Genomic DNA, 21,798 nt, shown 5'->3' with positions numbered 1-21,798 from the left:
CCCCTTCTTCTGTCTAAGCAGATGCCTCTTGCAATTCAATGGGTCCTGCCAATGCTTCTTACCAGAAAGTTAGAGAATTAACAAGGGAGCAGTAAGGGAAGTGTAACATTTGCTCAATAAGCTCATGCCTTGTCAACTATTCATAGGATCAAGTGAAGTAGAGGGAATGCATGCAGGAAAAACAGACAACATCCAATAAACAGCCTCTGTCTTCAAGCAAAAACATGGAAGCTGATGGCTGTTCAGTTAAGGTAAATAGGTCTACCTGCAGATGCCTTCAAATCCAGAAAATTTGCTAATATTCCACTTGAACTGTGAAATAATCTGCCTTTTGTGAACCATAGCTACATGTTGCATCGAAAATGTAATTTCCTGACTCATACACCAGTGTACTAGAAGGGCTGAATCCTGAAAAAGGGAGTGGGAACAAGTTACTTATCCGTAATTTTTGATGCCCAGACCACTGTAACGTTGTTAAAAAATACTATCTGCCAGATACCAACATATGGTAATATATTAAGTAGCTTCACTACCCTTCATTACCAAATTAATGTCATACAGGGAAACAGCTCTGTTGTTTATTCCTCCAGACCATTAATTCCCTGCTATGCCAGCAAACTTCAGATATATGGCTCCAATGAACTAGTAAATGAACTAATCTATATAAAACATGGGTGGAAATGTGCATGCTGAGATATCCTATCCAAAAACAAATGGGCACTTCTTGAAATTGCTGGGCTTGGAGTACTTGTTGAAACTTTATTCATTCAACCCAAGAAACCTTTAATGATATTCCAATGCTGCAATCTGGAAATATGTATCTCTGAAAATAACACAATTAGCACTAGTAAGGTCACCTTGAATAGTTCTGCTTTCAATACCAGTTTACAATCAAGTGTTATTGAATGAAATCCTTCACCTTGAGTCTTGAAATGCATGGAAAATAAAGGGAGTGTTCAAGATGAAGGCTTTATTCCAAACTACAAACCAACCGACTCCCACAGCTACCTGGACTACACCTCCTCCCATCCTGCCCCCTGTAAAAACGCCATCCCATTCTCCCAATTCCTTCGTCTCCGCCGCATCTGCTCCCAGGAGGACCAGTTCAAAACAGATGGCCTCCTCCTTCAAGGACCGCAATTTCCCCCCCGACGTGGTCGACGGTGCCCTCCACCGCATCTCCTCCACTTCCCGCTCCTCCGCCCCTGAGCCCCGCCCCTCCAACCGCCACCAGGACAGAACCCCACTGGTCCTCACCTACCACCCCACCAATCTCCATGTACAGCGTATCATCCGCCGTCACTTCCGCCACCTCCAAACAGACCCCAGCACCAAGGATATATTTCCCTCCCCTCCCCTATCAGCTTTCCGTAGAGACCACTCCCTCCGCGACTCCCTTGTCAGATCCAAAGGTAATCAAGCCAGCAATGAAGTCTGCAATATTGGTTTGTCGAATATTCCGGAATATGTCAATAAGCGTCTACAAAATAAATTTAAAAGCAGAAATTATAACATATGCAGAATCTTGGCCAGAAAAGCAGTTTGATACTTATAGCAGAGTTAGAGAAAGGGATATGATTTAGGTTTTCATAAATATGCATGCAATTTCAGCTGGCAACATTCTCTCTTTCTCAAACAGAAAGTCATGGATTCTGACCATGTCACAGACTTGAATATGTATATTTACCACAGTAATGAGGATGTCCTGTATGTTGGAAGTGTTCTCTTTTAGATGTTAAACCTACACCCTAATTACTTGCTCAGCAAGTCATACAAGATTCCATTGCACTTTGGTAAAAAAGTCTGAAGTACAGGAATATTCCTAAACATTTTGATCAAAAACATACAAATACATGAGTATATCAGGCAGAATAAGTGCAGCTACTTGATCAAGTTAACCTCACACCACAATATCTGGACCAAGATGATTAACTACTATCCCTGCCCCGAACCGGTTTCCACCCATAACATGTCATGTGAGCCTTTCAGGTAATCGGATTATTTAATTTCTATTTGGGAAATCTTTTGTGCCCAAATTGACACCAGATATGTCTAAAATGTCTGTACTTCCAAATAGTTAATGAGTCATAAATTAGAGAAGATATGCAATTTGTTTGATAAATGGGGACCAGGTAATGACAGATCAGGTTTGGATATGAAGTTCTCCATAGTCAGACAGCCTGGCTTGTAGTCAGCATTAATAGTAATGCATGATTAATGCGAGTTTGGTATCAGTGAGTAACTACTAACCATTAAACTTTATCATGATGGAGTTAATGCCTGGAAATGGTTAGACAGAACAAAATTGAACTAAATTGTAGAGCAAGACTTGAATTCCAGATTTACTAAGCAAATTTAGATTTTACCATTTGCCATAATAGGATTTTTACTGATGTCCCTTGAACATTATCTTAGATTACAAGTCCTGTGACATTATCGCAATGGTACTGTCACCCCCTACCAACCATGTTTTTTCAATGCACAAAAATTAAACAGTGAAATTATGCTATCAATTTTCATTGTACGAAAGAAATGCAATGCATTCTTGTCTACCCATGACCAGTATTATCAAGTCTCCGTGCTGAAAAATAATTCAATTTGCTGCTCTAGACCAGTTTTCCATCATTTGTCCATACATAAAAGTTATATTCTTTTTGACATTCATAGAAAGAGAATGGTTTATTGGAAGCTTCTTTATAGATTAAAATTAAAAAATTAAATTACTTACAGTGTGGAAACAGGCCCTCCGGCCCAACAAGTCTACACCGACCCGCCGAAGCGCAACCCACCCATACCCCTGCATTTACCCCTTACCTAACACTACGGGCAATTTAGCATGGCCAATTCACCTGACTTGCACATCTTTGGACTGTGGGAGGAAACCGGAGCACCCGGAGGAAACCCACGCAGACACAGGGAGAACGTGCAAACTCCACACAGTCAGTCGCCTGAGGCGGGAATTGAACCCGGGTCTCTGGCGCTGTGAGGCACCAGTGCTAACCACTGTGCCACCGTGCCGCCCAAGTCATAGCACAAGTCATAGAGATGAACAGCATGGAAACAGACCCTTCGGTCCCGTCCATGCCGACCAGATATCCCAACCCAATCTAGTCCGACCTACCAGAACCCGACCAATATCCCTCCAAACAATTGCTGGTTTTATGGTCGTTGTGCCTTAAAAATTTGCCTTTGCCTCCGTAATGATTGCAATGAGGTCAGCCAGGTAGCCTTCATAGAATAGGAGTTCCCTGATTGGGGCTATTAACCTGGTACAATCAGGGAGCCTTGGCTGACAGATAAACAGGCATGTCAGAGGTTCTGTTTGTTCAGAGCTGGCTCTGAGGAAGCAGGACTCGTGTCAAGTACTACGAATGTGTAAATAAAGGGTGACTTGGTGACAGGATACTGACCTCTGTGGAATTATTTCAGGGCTCGTGAGTGATAAAATACACTTCTGAAGAAATTCGCTCGCAACAGTTGTCTTTGAGTTTGGTAAACATTTCTGGCATCTTGCTGTTATTTGGGAAGCTGGAGTCATTTGATCCTATTGAGGACTGGGGCCAGTATGTGGAAAGAATGCATTTTTTCCCACTGGGGCAAATGAAAAGCAACAAGTAATTTTCCTGACAGCTTGTGGTCCTGCAACTTCTTTGGTTATTCGGAGCTTAACATTTCCTGAGGCACCAGACACTAAAACCTTTCAAGAGTTGACAGATTTAGTTAAGGAGAATTACGACCTCAAGCCTCCTCCAATTCGGAGATGCTATCAATTTTACTTGGCAGTTCAAGGACCCGGGAAATCCATGTTGGGATCTTTGAGGTTAAGATGACTGGCAAAGACAAGTGACTTTAGCAAATACTTAATGAGATGCTGAGAGACCATTTGGTATGTGGGATTAATGATATAACCACGCAAAAGCACTAACTAGCTGAAGCCCGACTAGATTTACAACAGGCACGACAACTGACTTTTTCATTAGAAAATTCAGCAATTGGAGCATATCACTTCCAATGTATGCCATTGGAAGAGGTCACCTTCACCAATCCAATGAGCTTGGGGGAAACACCACTCGAGTGAAGGCAATTGCAGAGCCTCACTCAGGATATATGAACAGAGGGACTCTAAGTCAGCTCATAGCTAAGCCCCAAAACAAAGCCAACCCTCGGCCATACAGTTAACATCTTTTTCAGGATCTGGGCTGGCAAACCATTGTAATTGCTGCCAATATGCTGACTCGAAAAAGCAAGAGAGTCCCACTAGGCCAGAATTGAGTGAGAGAACTCATAGGCTGGTATCCAGGTGAGCATACTGTCTGGAAAGCCCACCTATATCTGGCTTGAAAAGTTAAATTGCTTAGCAACAACCAAGTCAGAACCAATCAAATAAAACCTCTGATTAAATGGTCAGCAGGTTCTAATAGAGGTTGAAACTGGCGCGGCTGCATCAGTGATTGCAGAACCCATCTTTAGCAGAATTTGCTCTGTACTTGAGCTTGGCTAGACTCAGAACCTATACTGGGGAACCTATACAGGTTAAAGATACCATTTCGGTTCTGGTCTCATGAGAAGTAGTTAGTTCAGTTACCACTGACTGTCGTAAAAAGATTCGTGCCCAGGCCTGATGGAGCAAAATTGGTTGAGAAAGATTCACCTAGATTGGCTCAACATTTTCGTTAGAAAATGGTTGCCTGAGTGAAGCCCTAATTAAATACTCGGTAGATGGGGGTTCAGGAAGGAGCCAAGACCACCTTGCATGTTGACCAGGAAGCAATCCACGATTCTCCAAGGCGCGACCTGTGCCATTTACCTTACAGGCAAAAGTACAGGCAGAAATCAGAAGGCTGGAAAGCATAGGAATCATCAAGCCAGTGCAGTTCTCTACCCTCCTGCCCGAATGGTTTGTGGAATGGGCAGCACCAATCATACCAAATGTGACATCTGATGAGTCAGCCCACCTTTGTGGGGACTTTCCCCCCCATACTACCGCTATACAACAGTTATGCTTATTTTCAGCACTACAGCAGCCTGGTTATGTGCGTGTGTGTCTAAGTGCAGGTACTCAGTGCATTAGACGAGGATTCCCCAAGTTATGCTATAATTAATACTCATGTGGGTTTGTATCAATAAACGAGATTGCCATTTGGGGTATCATCAGCCTGTGCTATTTTTCAGCAGATGATGGAGAATATTTTACAAGGTCTACCCAATTGCCACTTATCTGGATGATTTGCTAATAATAGGGAAGACCAATAAGGAGCACTAAGAGAGCTTGGACATAGACCTTTGCTGTTTCTCCAAGGTGGTTATACACCTTAGAAAGGAAACATGTATGTTCCAGGCACCCCAATGACCTACTTGGGCTACACAGAGTCAACAAGAACAGGTTATATCCATTGGAAGATAAAATGAGGGTCAAAGTTGCGCTGGCTCTCACTTCTGTACTGGAGCTTAGGTCTTTCCTGGGCTGATGAATTATTACGGAGGTTCACATTTAACTTGGCCTCCATCCTGTCAACCTTACATTTGCTATTGAGAAAGGGTCAGACTTGGAAATGGTCTCATAGCCTAGACATAGCCTTTAGGGAAGTGAAGGAGCAGCTATCATCTAAGGTGTTGGCACATTATGATCCCGAGCGAGATCTAGTGCTGACAACTGATGTCTCCCCGCATGATAGCAGGGTAGTGTTGGCTCACAGATGGCCCAATGGAGAGGAACATATGCTTCCCACACTTTTGGTTGATACAGAGTGCAAAAACACCCAGATAGAGAAGGAAGTTCGACCAATACATTTATAGATGTAAACCTGTAATAGTAACAGTAATAGTAACAAACCCCTGCTAGGGCTACCTGAAGAGGATAAAACCAAGCCACTCACAAGTTCAGGTCAAATTCAACAGTGGGTTCTCACTTTAAATGCATACAATTACAAGTTGGAATAGCATAAGACCATAAGAAATAGGAGTGGAAGTTGGGCCATACGGTCCATTGAGTCCACTCCGCCATTCAATCATAGCTGATGGGCATTTCAATTCCATTTACCTGCACTCTCCCAGTATCCCTTAATTCCTTGCGAGATTAAGAACTTATCAATCTCTGCCTTGAAGACATTTAATGTCCTGGCCTCCACTGCACTCCATGGCAATGGATTCCACAGGCCCACCACTCTCTGGCTGAAGAAATGTCTCATTTCCATTCTAAATTGACCCCCTCTAATTCCAAGGCTGTGCCCATGGGTCCTGGTATCCCTGCCTAACAGGAACATTTTCCCAGTGTCCACACTTTCATGCATTATTTTGTAAGTTTCTATTAGATCTCCCCTCAAGTTTCTAAACTCTAATGAATACAATCCCAGGATCCTCAGCCATTCATCGTATGTTAGGCGTACCATTCTAGGATTCATCCGTGAGAATCTCTACTGGACACGCTCCAGTGCAAGTATGTTCTTCCTGGGGTGTGGGGCCCAAAACAGGACACAGTATTCTAAATAGGGTCTAACCAGAGCTTTATAAAGTCTCAGCAGCACATCGCTGCTTTTACATTCCAACCCTCTCGAGGTAAAGGACAATATTACATTTGCTTTGTTAACCACAGACTCAACCTGCAAGTCAACCTTGAGAGAATCCTGGACTAGCACTCCCAAATCCCTTTGTACTTTGGCTTCATGAATTTTCTCACCATTTAGAAAATAGGCCATACCTGTGTTCTTTTTTATTAAAGTGCAAGACCTCACATTTGCTCACATGGAATTTCAGCCGCCATTTCTTGGACCACTCTCCTAAACTGTCTAAATCTTTCCACAACCTCTCCACCTCCTCAGAACTACCTGCCTGTCTGCCTAACTTCATATCATCGGCGAACTTCGTCAGAATGCCCCCTGTCCCTTCATCCAGCTCATTAATATATAAAGTGAACGGCTGCGGCCCCAACACTGAACCCTGCGGTACACCACTTATCACCAGCTGCCAATTCGAAAAAGAACCTTTTATCCCGACTCTCTGCCTTCTGTCAGACAGCCAATCCTCAATCCATGCCAGTAGCTCACCTCGAACACCATGGGCCCTCACCTTACTCAGCAGCCTTATCAAAGGCTTTTTGCAAGTCAAGGTAGACAACATCCACTGGGTTTCCCTGGTCAAACCTACTTGTTATCTCTTCAAAGAATTCTAACAGGTTTACCAGACATAACCTCCCCTTATTAAATCCATGCTGACTTGTTCTAATCCGACCCTGTACTTCCAAGAACTTAGGAATCTCATCTTTAACGTTGGATTTTAGAATTGTACCTACAACCGAGGTTAGGCTAATCAGCCTCTCATTTTCCATCTTTTGTCTTGATCCTTTCTTGAACAAGGGGGTTACAACAGTGATTTTCCAATCATCTGGGACTTTCCCTGACTCTGGTGATTTTTGAAAGATTACAACCAACACCTCGTTTACTTCAGCCACCTCCCTCAGAACGCTAGGATGTAGCCCATCCAGGTCAGATTTATCTATTTTTAGACCTTTTAACTTTTCTAGCATTTCCTCTTTTGTAATGGCTACCATACTCAATTCTGCCCCTTGACTCTCCTTAATTGTTGGGATATTACTCCTTAGATTAGATTACTTACAGTGTGGAAACAGGCTCTTCGGCCCAACAAGTCCACACTGACCCTCCGAAGAGCAATCCACCCAGACCCATTCCCCTACATTTACCCCTTCACCTAACACTAGGTGGAATTTAGCATGGCCGATTCACCTAACCTGCACATTTTTGGACTGTGGGAGGAAACCGGAGCATCCGGAGGAAGCCCACACAGACATGGGGAGAATGTGGCGGGAATTGAACCCAGGTCTCTGGCGCTGTGAGGCAGCTGTGCTAACCACTGTGCCACCATGCCGCCCACAAGTCTTCCACTGTAAAGACTGACACAAGGTATTTATTAAGTTCTTCAGCTATTTCTTTATCTCCCATCACTAGCCTTCCTGCATCAGTTTGGAGCGGCTCAATTTCTACTTTTGCTTCTCGTTTGTTTCTTATGTATTGAAAGAAACTATTACTGTCATTTCTAATATTACTGACTGGCTTACCTTCATATTTGATCCTCTCCTTCCTTATTTCTCTCTTTGTTATCCTCTGTTCGTTTTTGTAGTCTTCCCAATTTTCTGATTTCCCAGTGCTCTTGGCCACTTTATACACTCTCTCTTTTTCTATGATACTTTTCCTGACTTCTGAGTCGCCACGTCCCCAAATAGTCTTTCTTTTCTTTGGGATGAACCTCTGTATTGTGTCCTCAATTACATCCAGAAACTCCTGCCAGTGTTGCTCTACTGTCTTCCCCACTAGGCTCTGCTTCCAGTAGATTTTCGTCAGTTCCTGTCTCATGCATCTGTAATTACCCTTATTTAACGTTAACATCTTTACATCCGATTTTGCCTTCTCTCTTTGAACCATGTTACGATCGCTGACTCCTGGTGTTCCCTTACTTTAAGAACTTTTATAAAGTCTGGCTCGTTAACTAGCACTAAATCCAGAATAGCCTGCTCCCTTATTGGCTCTATCACATGCTGTTCCAAAAAGCCATCCTGTAAGCATTCCATGAATTCCCTTTCTTTGGATCCACCAGCAACATTATTCACGCAGTCAAATCCACCATGATCACCATGACCTTCTGACATGCCCTATCTATTTCATGGTCGTAACCACTGTTAGGAGGACTGTACATAACTCCCATTATGGTTTTGTTTTTTGCCTTTGTGGTTCCTCAACTCCACCCACACAGATTCCACATCATCTGACCCTATGTCATTCAGTGCCATAGAATTAATTTCATTCTTAACTAACAAGGCAACCCTGCCCCCTCTGCCCACCTCCCTGTCTTTTCAATAAGTTGTAAATCCTTGGATGTGTCACTGCCAGTCCTGAACCCTCTGCAACCATGTCTCTGTGATGCCTACCATATCATCATCATTCACGATGATTTGTGCTATTAATTCATCTACTTTGTTACGAATACTACGAGCATTCAGGTAAAGCACCTTAATGCTAATTTTCTTATCCTCATGATTTCCATAACCCCTAGTAATATATCCTAAGTTTCCTTCCTTTTTGCTTCATTCCCTCCGCGACTCCCTTGTCAGATCCACACCCCCCACCGACCCAACCTCCACTCCCGGCACCTTCCCTTGCAACCGCAGGAGGTGCAACACTTGCGCCCACACCTCCCCCCTCACCTCCCTCCAAGGCCCCAAAGGAAACTTCCATATCCGCCACAGATTCACCTGCACCTCCACCCACATCATCTACTGCATCCGCTGCAGCCGGTGTGGCCTCCTCTATATTGGGGAGACAGGCCGCCTACTTGCGGAGCGATTCAGAGAGCACCTCTGGGCCACCCGGACGAACCAACCCAACCACCCTGTAGCACAGCATTTCAACTCCCCCTCCCACTCCACCGAGGATATGCAGGTCATTGGACTCATCCACCGCCAAACCACAACAACGCGACGGTCGGAGGAGGAGCGTCTTATCTTCCGACTGGGAACCCTCCAACCACAGGGGATGAACTTGGACTTCACCAGTTTCTTCATCCCCCCTCCCCCCACCTTGTCTCAGCCGAATCCCTCCAGCCCGGCACCGCCTTCCTGACCTGCAGTCTTCTTCTTGACCTCTCCGCCTCCATCCTACTCCGACCTATCACCCTCACCTTGACCTCTTTCCACCTATCACATTTCCAACGCCCCTCCTCCAAGTCCCTCCTCCCTACCTTTTATCTTCTCCTGCTGAACACTCTCTGCTCATTCCTGAAGAAGGGCCTGTGCCCGAAACGTCGAATCTCCTGTTCCCTGGATGCTGCCTGACCTGCTGTGCTGTTCCAGCAATAAAGTTTCAACTTTATTCCAAACCATCAAGTTTCTATTTTAGTTGTATATAATGTTCTGTGATATAAAGTTCAGATCAAGTTATGATGAAAGGTGTGCAATTTTAAAATATTTATTAACATTATTATCAGAGTATGGATTTTGAACCAGCAGCATTTGTGGGTTACTTTTGTGAAGGTTTTAAAAAAAATAACTAGATGAGTCAATCTTTCTAGAACCATGACCCATGGCAATATGCATGAGAGAGCAGGAACGCAAGAAGTATGAGTGAAGGGTGTTATTTTAAGCTCAGTTTACGATAGAGTGTAAACATTGAGAACATTGGCTTGCTTTTGGTTTCGGGTAATCACAAATTTATTTTGCTTAGGATACCCAGAGAATGGCAATCTTATGTTCCCCTGAATCTCACCCAGACTCAATTGTCATCAAGGCAAAGAGACCCTACTAATTTTAAGAGGTGGGAACACTTTCCCAAGACCCTCAACCCATACAGCAAACACAATGTGGGATAATTGTTAGATGCATTTTTATTTTAAATTTCATTTAAATGGCATAAGAATAAAAAGTAAATCAAATATTCTTCTAGCAGATTGATTATGGATATGTACAGTAGCTAGAAATAGTGAAATGATTACTGCTGTTCATTCTCAGGATAGAGTTCCATAATAGAGTTCAATGTTTAGCAACAATTAAGCTAACTGCTTAGCTTATTTTGAAAAGCAGGGTGAGAATTGCAGGATGACATTTGTGTCTGACAGCAATTTTCTGAGACCACATTGTGAAATACAATAGCCAATACAGCCTTGAGAAAAGGAGATGAGACAGAGAATTCAGTATGACGAGCTGTGTCTTGAAAGGTGAGCAGATTGGCTGTCTCGACATTTGAAGACTCTCATATGCAGAGATCATGTTTATCATAAGACTTGTCATGATAAAATGAACCAAACAGGACAGCTTGCATGACTAGAGGCACATATGACTGAGCTATTATTCAACTCGATGTATGTCTACTGTTTAGGTGCATTGCATGTGTCAAAGACTGCTAACACAACAAAAGGAATAAATTATAAACCATTCTTGGGATAATGTATGTGAATTGTGTAACTACCATTTTACTGAGAGGTCACCTAGCAAATTATTGATCAGAAAAAATTCAGAGAGAGAGAGAGAGAGAGAGAGAGAGAGAGAGCACTTCTCTATTGTGACAATATAGGAAAAAGGTATTGAGGCACTGCAGTCACAGCCAGTCTGAATCAGTTACAAAAGTTCATTAACAGGTGTAGTATGGAATCGTTGTATGATGTTTAATTGTTCTTCAAGAGGATTCTGTCGTTAGTTGAATCGAGGCAACATTCACTTACATCTATTACTTAGTACATTCCCTTGCTGTTCACAAGGTTATGCAAATAAATTATTTGTGTATACCATCATCTTACTGTGTGTTTGAGACCAACTTCTGAAGGATTTGAGAATTACAATTAAAGGCAAACGCGAAAGATTAAACACTTAGTTCAGAACAAATGTTTTGCATTGTGCTATTTCAGATTTAAATAGGAGGCTGTATCGGAGAGCTGCAAGATACAGTGGTGCACGTTGGCAATGATTAGCATCACTTTAGGGAGCATTCAAGACAGATCTGAAAATTATATTAATATTCCAAGTATGCTCATGGAATGAAGGTGATAATCCTCTCTGACATTCAGAGAATTAGTGTTACCATAAAGTCATAAAGCACAAACACAGACTCTTCAATCCAAGGCGACCATAATCCTAAACAATACTAGTCCCATCTGCCTGCACTTGGCCCGCATCCCTGCAAACATTTCTCATTCATATACTTATTCAAATGCCTTTTTAAACGTTGTAACTCATATCCACCAATCCCAGTGCAAGTTCATTCCTCACATGAACCACTCTGTAAAACGTTGCCGCTCACGACTTTAAATCTTTCTCCTCTCAACTTAAAAATGTGTCCCTCGTCTTGAAATCCCCTCACAAAACTGTAAATTCCTACAAACATAGATTGAAGAGGAATACACTGAAAGCCTGAAACTTTGTACAAAACTCAATGTGTAGACTGCTCCATCTACTGCAGCATGATAACCTGTCAATCAATGATATCAACTGTCTCAGACAAAGTAAACTATGGGACAATACAGCGATTTGATTGAAAAATCTTGCCTTATCTACTTCGCAGAATTGCCTTTTAAATTCAATACACCTTGCTGGAGGTGTAATATTGAGGCATAATAATGAGGTCTAATATTGAGCATCCACTGCCTCTTGCTTCTTTCTCTTGCTTTTCTTTTCATGTATATTTCTTCTGAAAAGGGAAGTTAATATATTTTCTTGACCTTCATTGTCCAGTACAGACAATGTTTGCTTAACAAGCTTCAAACCAAACAGGCTGTCTAGCCTAAATAACTATGTTAATCCAATACAGTGTACTCCTGCAGTGAAGCTTGAATGCTTTTTCACAAATTTTCAAACAACTAGTCTGGCCAGGAAACAACCCCATGGTGTACATTCACAGGGTTAACAGAATGTTGGAATAAGAGATTACTTGTAACCAACTTAATGCAACATCAAGACAATGTTTTCATTTCTGTGTCTGTTAAGTTGGCCGACACGACTTTAGTACATGGAATAAAAATGAACTGCAAAAGGCCTTCGGTTGTCAATATGCTAATCTATGCTTTGTGTTAACAATGTCAGAAGGCTAAATAAATATTTAGCAATAAAAATGCAAACTGCCTGCTAACTCATTACTGCAAATGAAATGTAGGTTGTATTTATGAATTTAACTGTGTTTATCACTTTAAAGGTTTTATACATCATCATTATTATAGTTGATTAGTTTCAAATTGTTTCTTACAGCCTTCAATTTTGATGCTATGTTGAAATAAGGAAAATATTTCATGTGATGTAAAGTAACAAATGGTGGGATTTGCAACAGTTAAAATAAACTGTTATAGTTTCCCCAATACCAAAATAACATGATTAGGCAAAAATATGAAACTCGAGCACATCACAATGGGTTTGCATCAGGATTATTCAAACAGAATAAGATTTGACAAGGTCCACAGAGCTGTACAACAGGAAGCATCAAAACATTCTCATACCTTTCGAGTTATGGCTAAAATTCAGTACATTTTCCTCAACTGTTTATGCTAGCACTAAAATATTCAGCAGCGTATTCCCACTGAACTGGCAATGTACAACTTTTTATTTGCGGTAGATCAGAAACAGCTGATTTATTTTGTTGTAGCATTAATAAAATAATCTGATGTGCAAGGATTCTTCGGCGAGAAATAGTACCTGTCAAATTAATCTAGAAATTCCAATGTACAAGAGAAGTTGCTGAGGCAACAAATGTATAAAAATACATTTAACTAAATAACACAGCATTTAAATTTTCAAGGTATGCATACATTGTGCGCCATTTCATGCATTATCATGCAATGCATTAATCTCAAAAGTTTTATGGTAGTAAAATAAGTTTTGAATATCAAGATTGTGATCTAATTGCTGGCTCTATTTTAGGTATTGTGAAGCATTAGTCTACAATTACAAATTAAACGTAACAGAAGGATGCAAATAAAAAATACAACTTACCCCTTTCCAACAAAAGGAAGCTTTCATTTGCATCACTTTCTAAGAACTGTTCCTCCAGTAGACTGCTGTCAATTGATAGCGTGTCCAATGAAATCTGAGATGGGCTTCTCCTCACATTTTTATGGACTACAGGATAGTTAGTAAAAGAGGGTTGTGCACGATCCTTCAGTTTTCCACTGATTTGTGTGTGAAAATTCAAAATAGAAAATTTACATGCTAGTTTACAAAGGTCACTTAAAAGTGTTCACATAGCATTCTTGTCAAAACAAAAATTTTGTCACAGATTACTGAAATAACAGCTGCAACAGAAATAAAAACATTTAGAAGTGTTTGTTATCTCATCTCCTTCTTTCGAGGTTTCCATGCTAAATTCTGTTTCCCAAGTCAAAAGGCCAAGCAAGAAAACCCACATCAGAACTCTTGAACTCTCAGCTGGCTTTGAAGCAATTACTAAGACCTGTGCAAAGCAGCTGGATTGGGATATGGCAAATATTTGATCTCCACTTTGCACCTCCCAATCACCAAGGTTAAGCCTTTTAATATCCAAAGCAAACGGTTCATGAGGAGGACAGGGTGCAGATTTCAGATTAATGTTCATTTCTCTACCTTGAAGAATGCCTTCCTCACCAAGTTACATATAACTTCAATACCTGCCAGACGAAAACTACATGCATGATAATCTGCTCAAATCAAAGATCCATGTGAACATCTGTGGCATACCATACAGCAGAAAACAGCTGTTAGTTACACTACAATACTTGTAAAGGAATAGTATTTCTAATTATGCTCGGCTAACAAATGCATCACAAACTAACAGCATGAGAAAATGATTATCTTCAATCTTAATAGGTGATGGCAATGACAAGTATGTGTCCCAAAAATGTCCCAACCTAATCTTTAGCGTTTTATTTACTCACAAACAAATATGACTTATTTCTGGAGGATATTTTTCAGTTATTAATATACTTTCCACTTGAAGTATCTTCAGTAAAGGTGGTGCATTACCATGTAAAAAAATTGACAAAATATTACTCCTGTAAGAAAATTTGACTACATTATCACAATATATGTGGGTTCACTGACCAAAACAGTAAGCATTGCCAAAGTTGATCCAGGCTATTCTTGTGATTTCCCAGTACAAGGATTCAAGAGCATATTTGGGGAGCAAGTCCACTGGTCACACTTTACACTATGAAATGGTACACATTACAGCATAGTTTACCAATGAACAGAAAAATAAATGATTTTAAAACAAGTACGAAAAAGGTGAAATTAGCCATTCAAATCAACAAAAAAAAACCTGCTCATTGAAATCCAAAGTGACAAGTGTAACAAATAAAAATGAACCACAAGTAAATTACATGCTGTTCTATGCCTTCAACAATCATAACCTACTGTTCATCTAAAATAAAAATATAGCTCTAGAAAGTTCTGATCTCAGTGATTTCAAGATACAATCACCAAGGCATGTAAGCAAGAACTTGAGAAATCACCCATCAGAAACACTGACGGCTTTTTCTCAAATACCAAGTATGTCTGAAGGATATGGGTTTGCTCTCCTTCACAATTTTAAATACAGAAGTTGGAGGGTCAAAATTACTGCTCATATCTGGAACTGCTTGTAAATCCCACAGAACAGCAAGCTGCTTCATTTACCAACTGAGGCAGAAGAACAAATGGCACCCTGCTTGCTTATAGCAATGTTATTGCCCTGAGGATTTGAGTGGGATAGAACAGAGAACTGACAAGCACATGAAAGCCAAACCCTCCTTCACTTGCAGTGGTAAAGTCACAGGCTTAAACCACCAGCAACTTAATAGTCTGTTTAGAAAACAAAATTTCTCTCATTTTCAGTAACTACTGCTTCACCTAATATTCCAGAAGCCTATATTCTCACTCCCATTATTATTAAAAAAAGTTACAATATTTGTTTTATGTTGAAGTCTATCTCCAAAAAAAGATACTGAAGAAATATCAACAAACATCAACAACAAGGGGTAAGATGCATACAATAAATGGTAGGACCATGGTCAGTGCTACAGAACAGAGGGACCTAGGAGTTCAGGTGCATAATTCTTCAAAGCTTGTGTCACATGTAGATAGGGCGATTAAAAAGGTGTTTGGCACACCAGCCATCATTGCTCATTACTTCGAGTACAGAAGTTGGGATGTCATGTCGAGGTTGTACAGGACATTGGTGAATGTGTGTGTCCAATTCTGATCACCAAGTTTTGGAAGGATATCATTAAGCTGGAAACGGTTCAGAGGAGATTTACCAGGATGTTTCCAAATATGGAAGGTCTGAGTTATAAGGCAAAGAGTCATAGAGTCATGGAGATGTACAGCATGGAAACAGACCCTTCGGTCCAACTCGTCCATGCCGACCAGATATCCCAACTCAATCTAGTCCTACCTGCCAGCAACCAGCTCATATCCCTCCAAACCCTTCCTATTCATAAACCCATCCAAATACCTCTTAAATGTTGCAACTGTACCAGCCTCCACCACTTCCACTGGCAGCTCATTCCATACATGTACCACCCTCTGCGTGAAGAAGTTGCCCCGTAGGTCTCTTTTATATCTTTCCCCCTCTCCCTACACCTATGCCATCTAGTTATGGACATCACCGACCCCAGGGAAAAGACATTGCCTATTTACCCTATCCATGCCCCTCATAATTTTGTAAACTTCTATAAGGTCACCCCCTCAGCCTCCGACGCTCCAGGGAAAACGGCCCCAGCCTGTAGCTATAGCTTCCTATAGCTCAAGGCTGGAAGCTTTTTTCGCTGGAGCATACAAGGTTGAGGTGTGACCTTACAGAAGTTTATAAGGTCATCATAGTTACAGATTGGGTTAATGGTAATTGTATTTTCCCCTGGGATGGGGTATTTCAAGACTAGGGGGCACATTTTTAAGGTTCAGAGGAGAGAGATTTTAAGAAGACATGAGACAGCAAATCTTTTAGCGGGTGGTTTGCATGTGGAATCAACTTCCTGAGGAAATGGTGATGTGGGTACAATTACAACATTTAAAAGAAATTTGGATAAGTATATGAATAGGAAAGGTTTGGAGGGATTTGAGCCGGGGCGGACTAGTTTAGTTCAAGATTATATTTGGACCGAAGAGTCTGTTTCCGTGCCATATTGCTCTCTTACGGGAGGCGTACCTAGATATATGAAATATAGAATATCAATAGGTGTGCCATACACATAATCTGAAAATACACCAATGGCCCCTGGGTAGTTCAAAACAATCCTTTCAAATTAATCTTCTACTTAAAATTACTAACAAAATCTACTGTTAGCTTTCATTTTATCCATCAGCTTTGCTTCACCTTCCTTTCGAGGTACTCTCTTAATTTCCTACTTTTTTTTATAATTCACAATAATTTAATTGTTAAATTGTCGACCATTTATTGTGAACATCTTAAGCAGGACAAAGAGAGGAACCAGTAGAGGCAATGTATTTGAATTTCAAAAAGGCATTAATTAAGGTGCCATATAAAAGGTTACTGCAGAAGATAAAAGCTCATAATGTTAACTGTGACATACATGTATAGAGAATTGGATGACAAACAGGAACAGACTGTCAATTTGGCAAACTGTAAATAGCGCAGCCAAAGCTATCAGAGCTGGGGATTCAACTTTTTATAATCTACATTAATGACTTAAAAGACTGTGTTGTAAACACTGCTGACAAGTGAAGAAACTAAGTCCTGATGAATAAACAATGTCTGCACAGAGACTTAGTTAGGTTAAATGAGTGGGCAAAAAATTGGCTGATGGAAAAACATCAAACAGTCCACTTTGCTAATAAGTATAGAAAAGCAGAATATTATTTAAATGGAGAGACCCTACAGAATACTGTGGTTCACAGGGATTTGGATGCCATTCTACACGAATCACAAAAAGTTATTTAAAAGGCATACAGAACATTGGCCTTCATTGCAAGGGAGATGAAGTGTAAAATCAGATAATTTTGCTACCAGCTTTAGAGAGCATTGATGAGATTGCTGAAAGGAGCAGTGTGTACACTTTTAATCTCCTTATTCATGATGGACAGGTATGCATGGGAAGCCATTCAGAGAACGTTCACTGGGCTGATTCCTGGAATGAAGGGATTGTATTATGAGAAGAAGTTGAGTCTATAATCGTTAGTGTTCATAAGAGTGAAGTGGTGTAATATGGAAGATTCATATCCAGTGAAAGCTAGATCAGTTATTTCGTTTATGAATGAATTAGCTATGGTTGCAAGAAATTGGAGTGTAAGCTGTAATCAAATAAAAATTTTAGTCTCTGTCTTGCCTCACTCTTATTTCTTATGATCTCATACGTTTCAATTTCTTGTGAATTTATTTATTCATGTCCAGTTTCCTAGTACAAGTTTCTTTGCTTATACAATTGATTTGCACTTACGCTTTAATATTTGAAGATTTCCCATTGTTGATCCATCACCTTTGCTAACTTTTTTGCAACACTCATCCTGCCTATTTCTGACTAACACATTGTTACCAGGTGTACTTAACATGAAACTGCATCAACAATTATGCTGCAATCTAGAAAAGTTAAGTGCTCTGTACAAAGTGGCCACTAGGTCATGCTAATGCATTGCTTTTGAAGCATTTCTTTTACAAGGTATTAGTAAGCTACTATAGAGTTACAGATATTCATCAATGAAACGTGTACCGAACATTATAGAATGTATGATTAATGATTTAGTAATGTAGCTCGTTTAGATTGAGAAATTAAGTTACAAAATATTTTTAAAGTTCTGAAAAGTGTATTTTCTTTTTACATAATGCACTTGCGACAATATGGAAGAATCTGGCACATTACTTGTCTCTATGGTTTGAAGTATTATGATGTCTAACACCATTAACCAATGTTTAACTACGTAAATAGGGCAACAGAACAAGGAGGCCTTAAGAAAAAGAAACTACAGACTATGACAAAATGAAATCAATACTAACCCATAATAGGACTGCTGTATGGTCATGCATTATCCTAAATTGCCTTCAAATAATGATAAATGGTGACTTCAAATAGCTGCATACCTTGATATCGACTGAGGTAACACCAGCTTTGCTGTAGGTGGTGTTTCTTTACTGTAATCAAAGTTTTGCATGGGGTTCTCTTGGTCATTTTTTACATCATTTAATGAATCTATGGCTTCATTTCTTTTGTTTTCCAAAGTACTTGATACTTCTTCTTGACAATTTTCCTTAGACAAAGGAAGAACACTGCATTCATCTTTATTTACTGTGTAAACACCGAGTGGCTCCATGCTTTGAGAAACATTGAGAGCTTCAACATTTGAAATCTTTGTGACTTCGCTGAGCTTATTTTTATCTTCTGAATGAGCTGTAGAGACATCCGACAATACTGGGAATTGATGGCCAGTACGATCGAAAGAGGTCTGCAATGGTATACCTTTGATCAAAGCTGAGTCACTGTACGACTTCGAAAGCAGAGGGTCCATAGGCCCAACAGCACTTTTATCTATACTTCCAGTTTCAGTACTTTGTGATTCATTAAGTATTTTTTGACTGAGATGGACGGCCCCTGAATCATCACTAGGTATTTCATTCTCTGCTGCCAGAGTTTCTCTGCTTTCAGATGGTGAAAGGTCAGATTCTGTAGGACTTCTGTTTTCCGCTGGAGCCTTATTAGTCTCAGGTTGAGGCAGTGGATGAAGCATTAAAGCTATTTCAGCACTTCTAATCAAGAACCCAATACAAATTTTTGCTTGCTCCATCGGCTTTCCAGTCACCTCCTCTATATTCTTCTGAAATTGCTCTTGAAGCTGTTTAATTGAATTTTGAAGGCGAAGCATGAAGCAATATTGATGATGATTAACCTGCATGCTCACGTGCTTTTGAGTGTGTACAAGAACATGTATATCTGCATCCGAAGGCTGCAAGAACTTCAAGGATCCAGCAACACCATCTAAAGAATTTGATCTTCCCAGTCCATTAGTGAACGGTTCAGATTCTGTACTATAGTAATCCCTCAAGAGTTTTTTGCGTTGTAAACGAATACTCAAGTCGCTGGATTCACTCTTGGGTATTTGAGAGGCAGGTTGACTGGATGACAGAAAAGGTTCTTGAGATTTTGCAAATCTGTTGGGTTGACAAACCCAAACAGAAAGAGGGAAAGAATCCACAAACCCTACAGGTCTTCCTTTGCCACTCTGCATTCCTTCATAATCGATCCAAAACTGAGAAAAGTGTATGGCCCACAGATCTGTTGCAGCAAAAGTTTTCAATGCATTTGTAGTCAACTTTGGAATAGCTAAGCCCTTGTAAACATCATGCAACTTAGTATCCTGCTCATGGGCATGTCTTTGAAATACAGGATGTAAAACATTGAAACTTTCTACTGTTTTGGGAAAGCTTGTGAACGTTTTGCTAAAAAACTTCTCATCTTTGAACTCCTGTATTATGGCTTCCAAGTCACTTCGTGTACAATTTGATGAGTGCCTTGTATTTGTAGCTAACACCTCTGCTGTCTGAACAGAAATTGATTGCGGATGGTCTTGATGGTCATCGGGTCTCTTATCAGTTGGAATAATAAACTGATATAAAACAAAATATTTTCAAAGTTTCAGTAACATAAAACAATTAATAACTTTTTTTTTCCAATATGTTGCTTTCACAAAATACTACTTCTGGAAACATTTTATAAAGCCAAGACGACATAAATGTACACATACAATTTGGAAGCAGAGCAAATGTGATTAGGATGTCAATTTGGGTAGTAAACACTGATACAGGTGGTTGGACTGAAAGGCTTGCCTGCAGTTTATAAGTTCCATAATGGTATGTGAAGAAAGAGGGAAGAGGGTACTGACTTGCATGACCAGCCATGATTATACTGAATGGCAGTGCAGCTTTAAAGGGCTGAATGGCCTACTCCTGCTCCTATTTTCTAATATTTCCATGTTGACACCAATGCCCTACACAGAAATTGACAGAATATCAAACAACACCATTCTCAATCTAGGAAATTGCTTATTCTCTTCAGTTTTCTATTTGCCACACCTCAGTAGTAAAGTAGGCAACCAAAGAACCATAATAATCATCTTTATAGAAATACCTCAAGGTCTCATCATTACATAATCAGAGAGCTGTAACAACGTGTATACAATATCTTTTAAAATAGTCAACTGTCAATCCAGTTGTCATGGGTGTCAAAGCATTTATGAAATACTAACTTGTTCATATTCCTACTTAAGGATATTACTTTTATAGAATAATGAACAGTAGTTTTGGCCACTGAATATGGTGGGCACTTGATTGTCAACCAATAATTTACAGCAACTTGAGGTTAATTGGGGTTATCTTTTAGCTTCAGTTCATACTAAACTCCATGTCTTATGGGTTCATACGAGACTCCACCTTTTGGGTAATGTTTAAATTTTAAAAGCACGTTGCACACTGAAATTTAAATTAAGCCATGAAGTATTATTATTATAATTCTCACTGATAGAAAGGGGTTTCAAACCCAAGCCTGAATAATATTCCATGGATTCATTTCAAGGTTACAGGATTTCAGCTGCAATATTATACTTTTACATACTTTGAGCATTAGTCCATCAATTCGTATATCAATATGTTCATCTTCTTTCGCAATATCAAGTTTATAGATGGCTGTAAACTGTTCCAGACTCTGCCGCAGATCTAGCATAAACTGATTCAACCACAACATGCTCCTTGCATCAAGAGTGAACTGTAGTGCATTCATCTGTACATAAAGGTTAGGACAAGGAACTGCAGATAGGAACACATACATATGTCAGGAAAAATTGAAAAATCAACACAGTCTTATCAAAATTCAAGGCAAAACCCATTGTACACAAGCATGGTGAACCCTGACTTGCTACCTAATTTTTTTTTGGTCACATACAAGAGTAATATTTACAAAATCTGTTGATTTTTTTTTCTAATAGAATAATTCATGAAGACCATTGCCAGGCAGAATGTAGGGATAGGAAAAAAATAACGTAAAATGGGTTTTGCCATTCCAAAATTAAGACACAACACATTTATTGCAATTTTGTGCTAGGTTTAAAAGTAATTTATCAGAATGTGAAATACAATTAAAGAGTTTTCATCAGAGTGATTTGCCATGCTGATCAAATACTGTGACCTAATGTAATGCAAAGCATTTTGCACATTTGTTAACATCTACCATTTCAACAGGACAAAAAAAGGATACAACTATTCGAGTAATTTTTGGCAATTAAAAGCTGGAATTACTGCATTTATTCACATGCTACTAAAGCTTGGAATTTACTCAAATGTTTTAACTAGAGTGCCAATT

The 21,798-nt window shown here is 40.0% G+C and overlaps 1 protein-coding gene across 5 annotated transcripts in view; it reads right to left on the bottom strand.

Moving 5' to 3' along the window:
* bltp3b (bridge-like lipid transfer protein family member 3B) overlaps positions 1-21,798 on the bottom strand; it is a 148,895-nt gene that overhangs the window by 42,569 nt on the left and 84,528 nt on the right. For all 5 annotated transcript variants that reach the window (XM_087999554.1, XM_087999555.1, XM_043713654.2 and 2 more), the window contains 3 exons: positions 21,055-21,245; positions 18,531-20,050; positions 13,478-13,653 (listed from right to left, as the gene is read on the bottom strand). In XM_087999554.1, coding sequence (XP_087855680.1) covers positions 13,478-13,653; positions 18,531-20,050; positions 21,055-21,245 — 1,887 coding nt within the window. The remainder of the gene's footprint in view (positions 1-13,477; positions 13,654-18,530; positions 20,051-21,054; positions 21,246-21,798) is intronic.

Source organism: Chiloscyllium plagiosum, unplaced genomic scaffold, assembly GCF_037043375.1.
Source record: "Chiloscyllium plagiosum isolate Xiang-an unplaced genomic scaffold, Cpla_swu_hap1 HiC_scaffold_23, whole genome shotgun sequence".
NCBI classification, from domain to species: domain Eukaryota; kingdom Metazoa; phylum Chordata; class Chondrichthyes; order Orectolobiformes; family Hemiscylliidae; genus Chiloscyllium; species Chiloscyllium plagiosum.
This window is presented reverse-complemented; position numbering and strand designations above follow the sequence as displayed.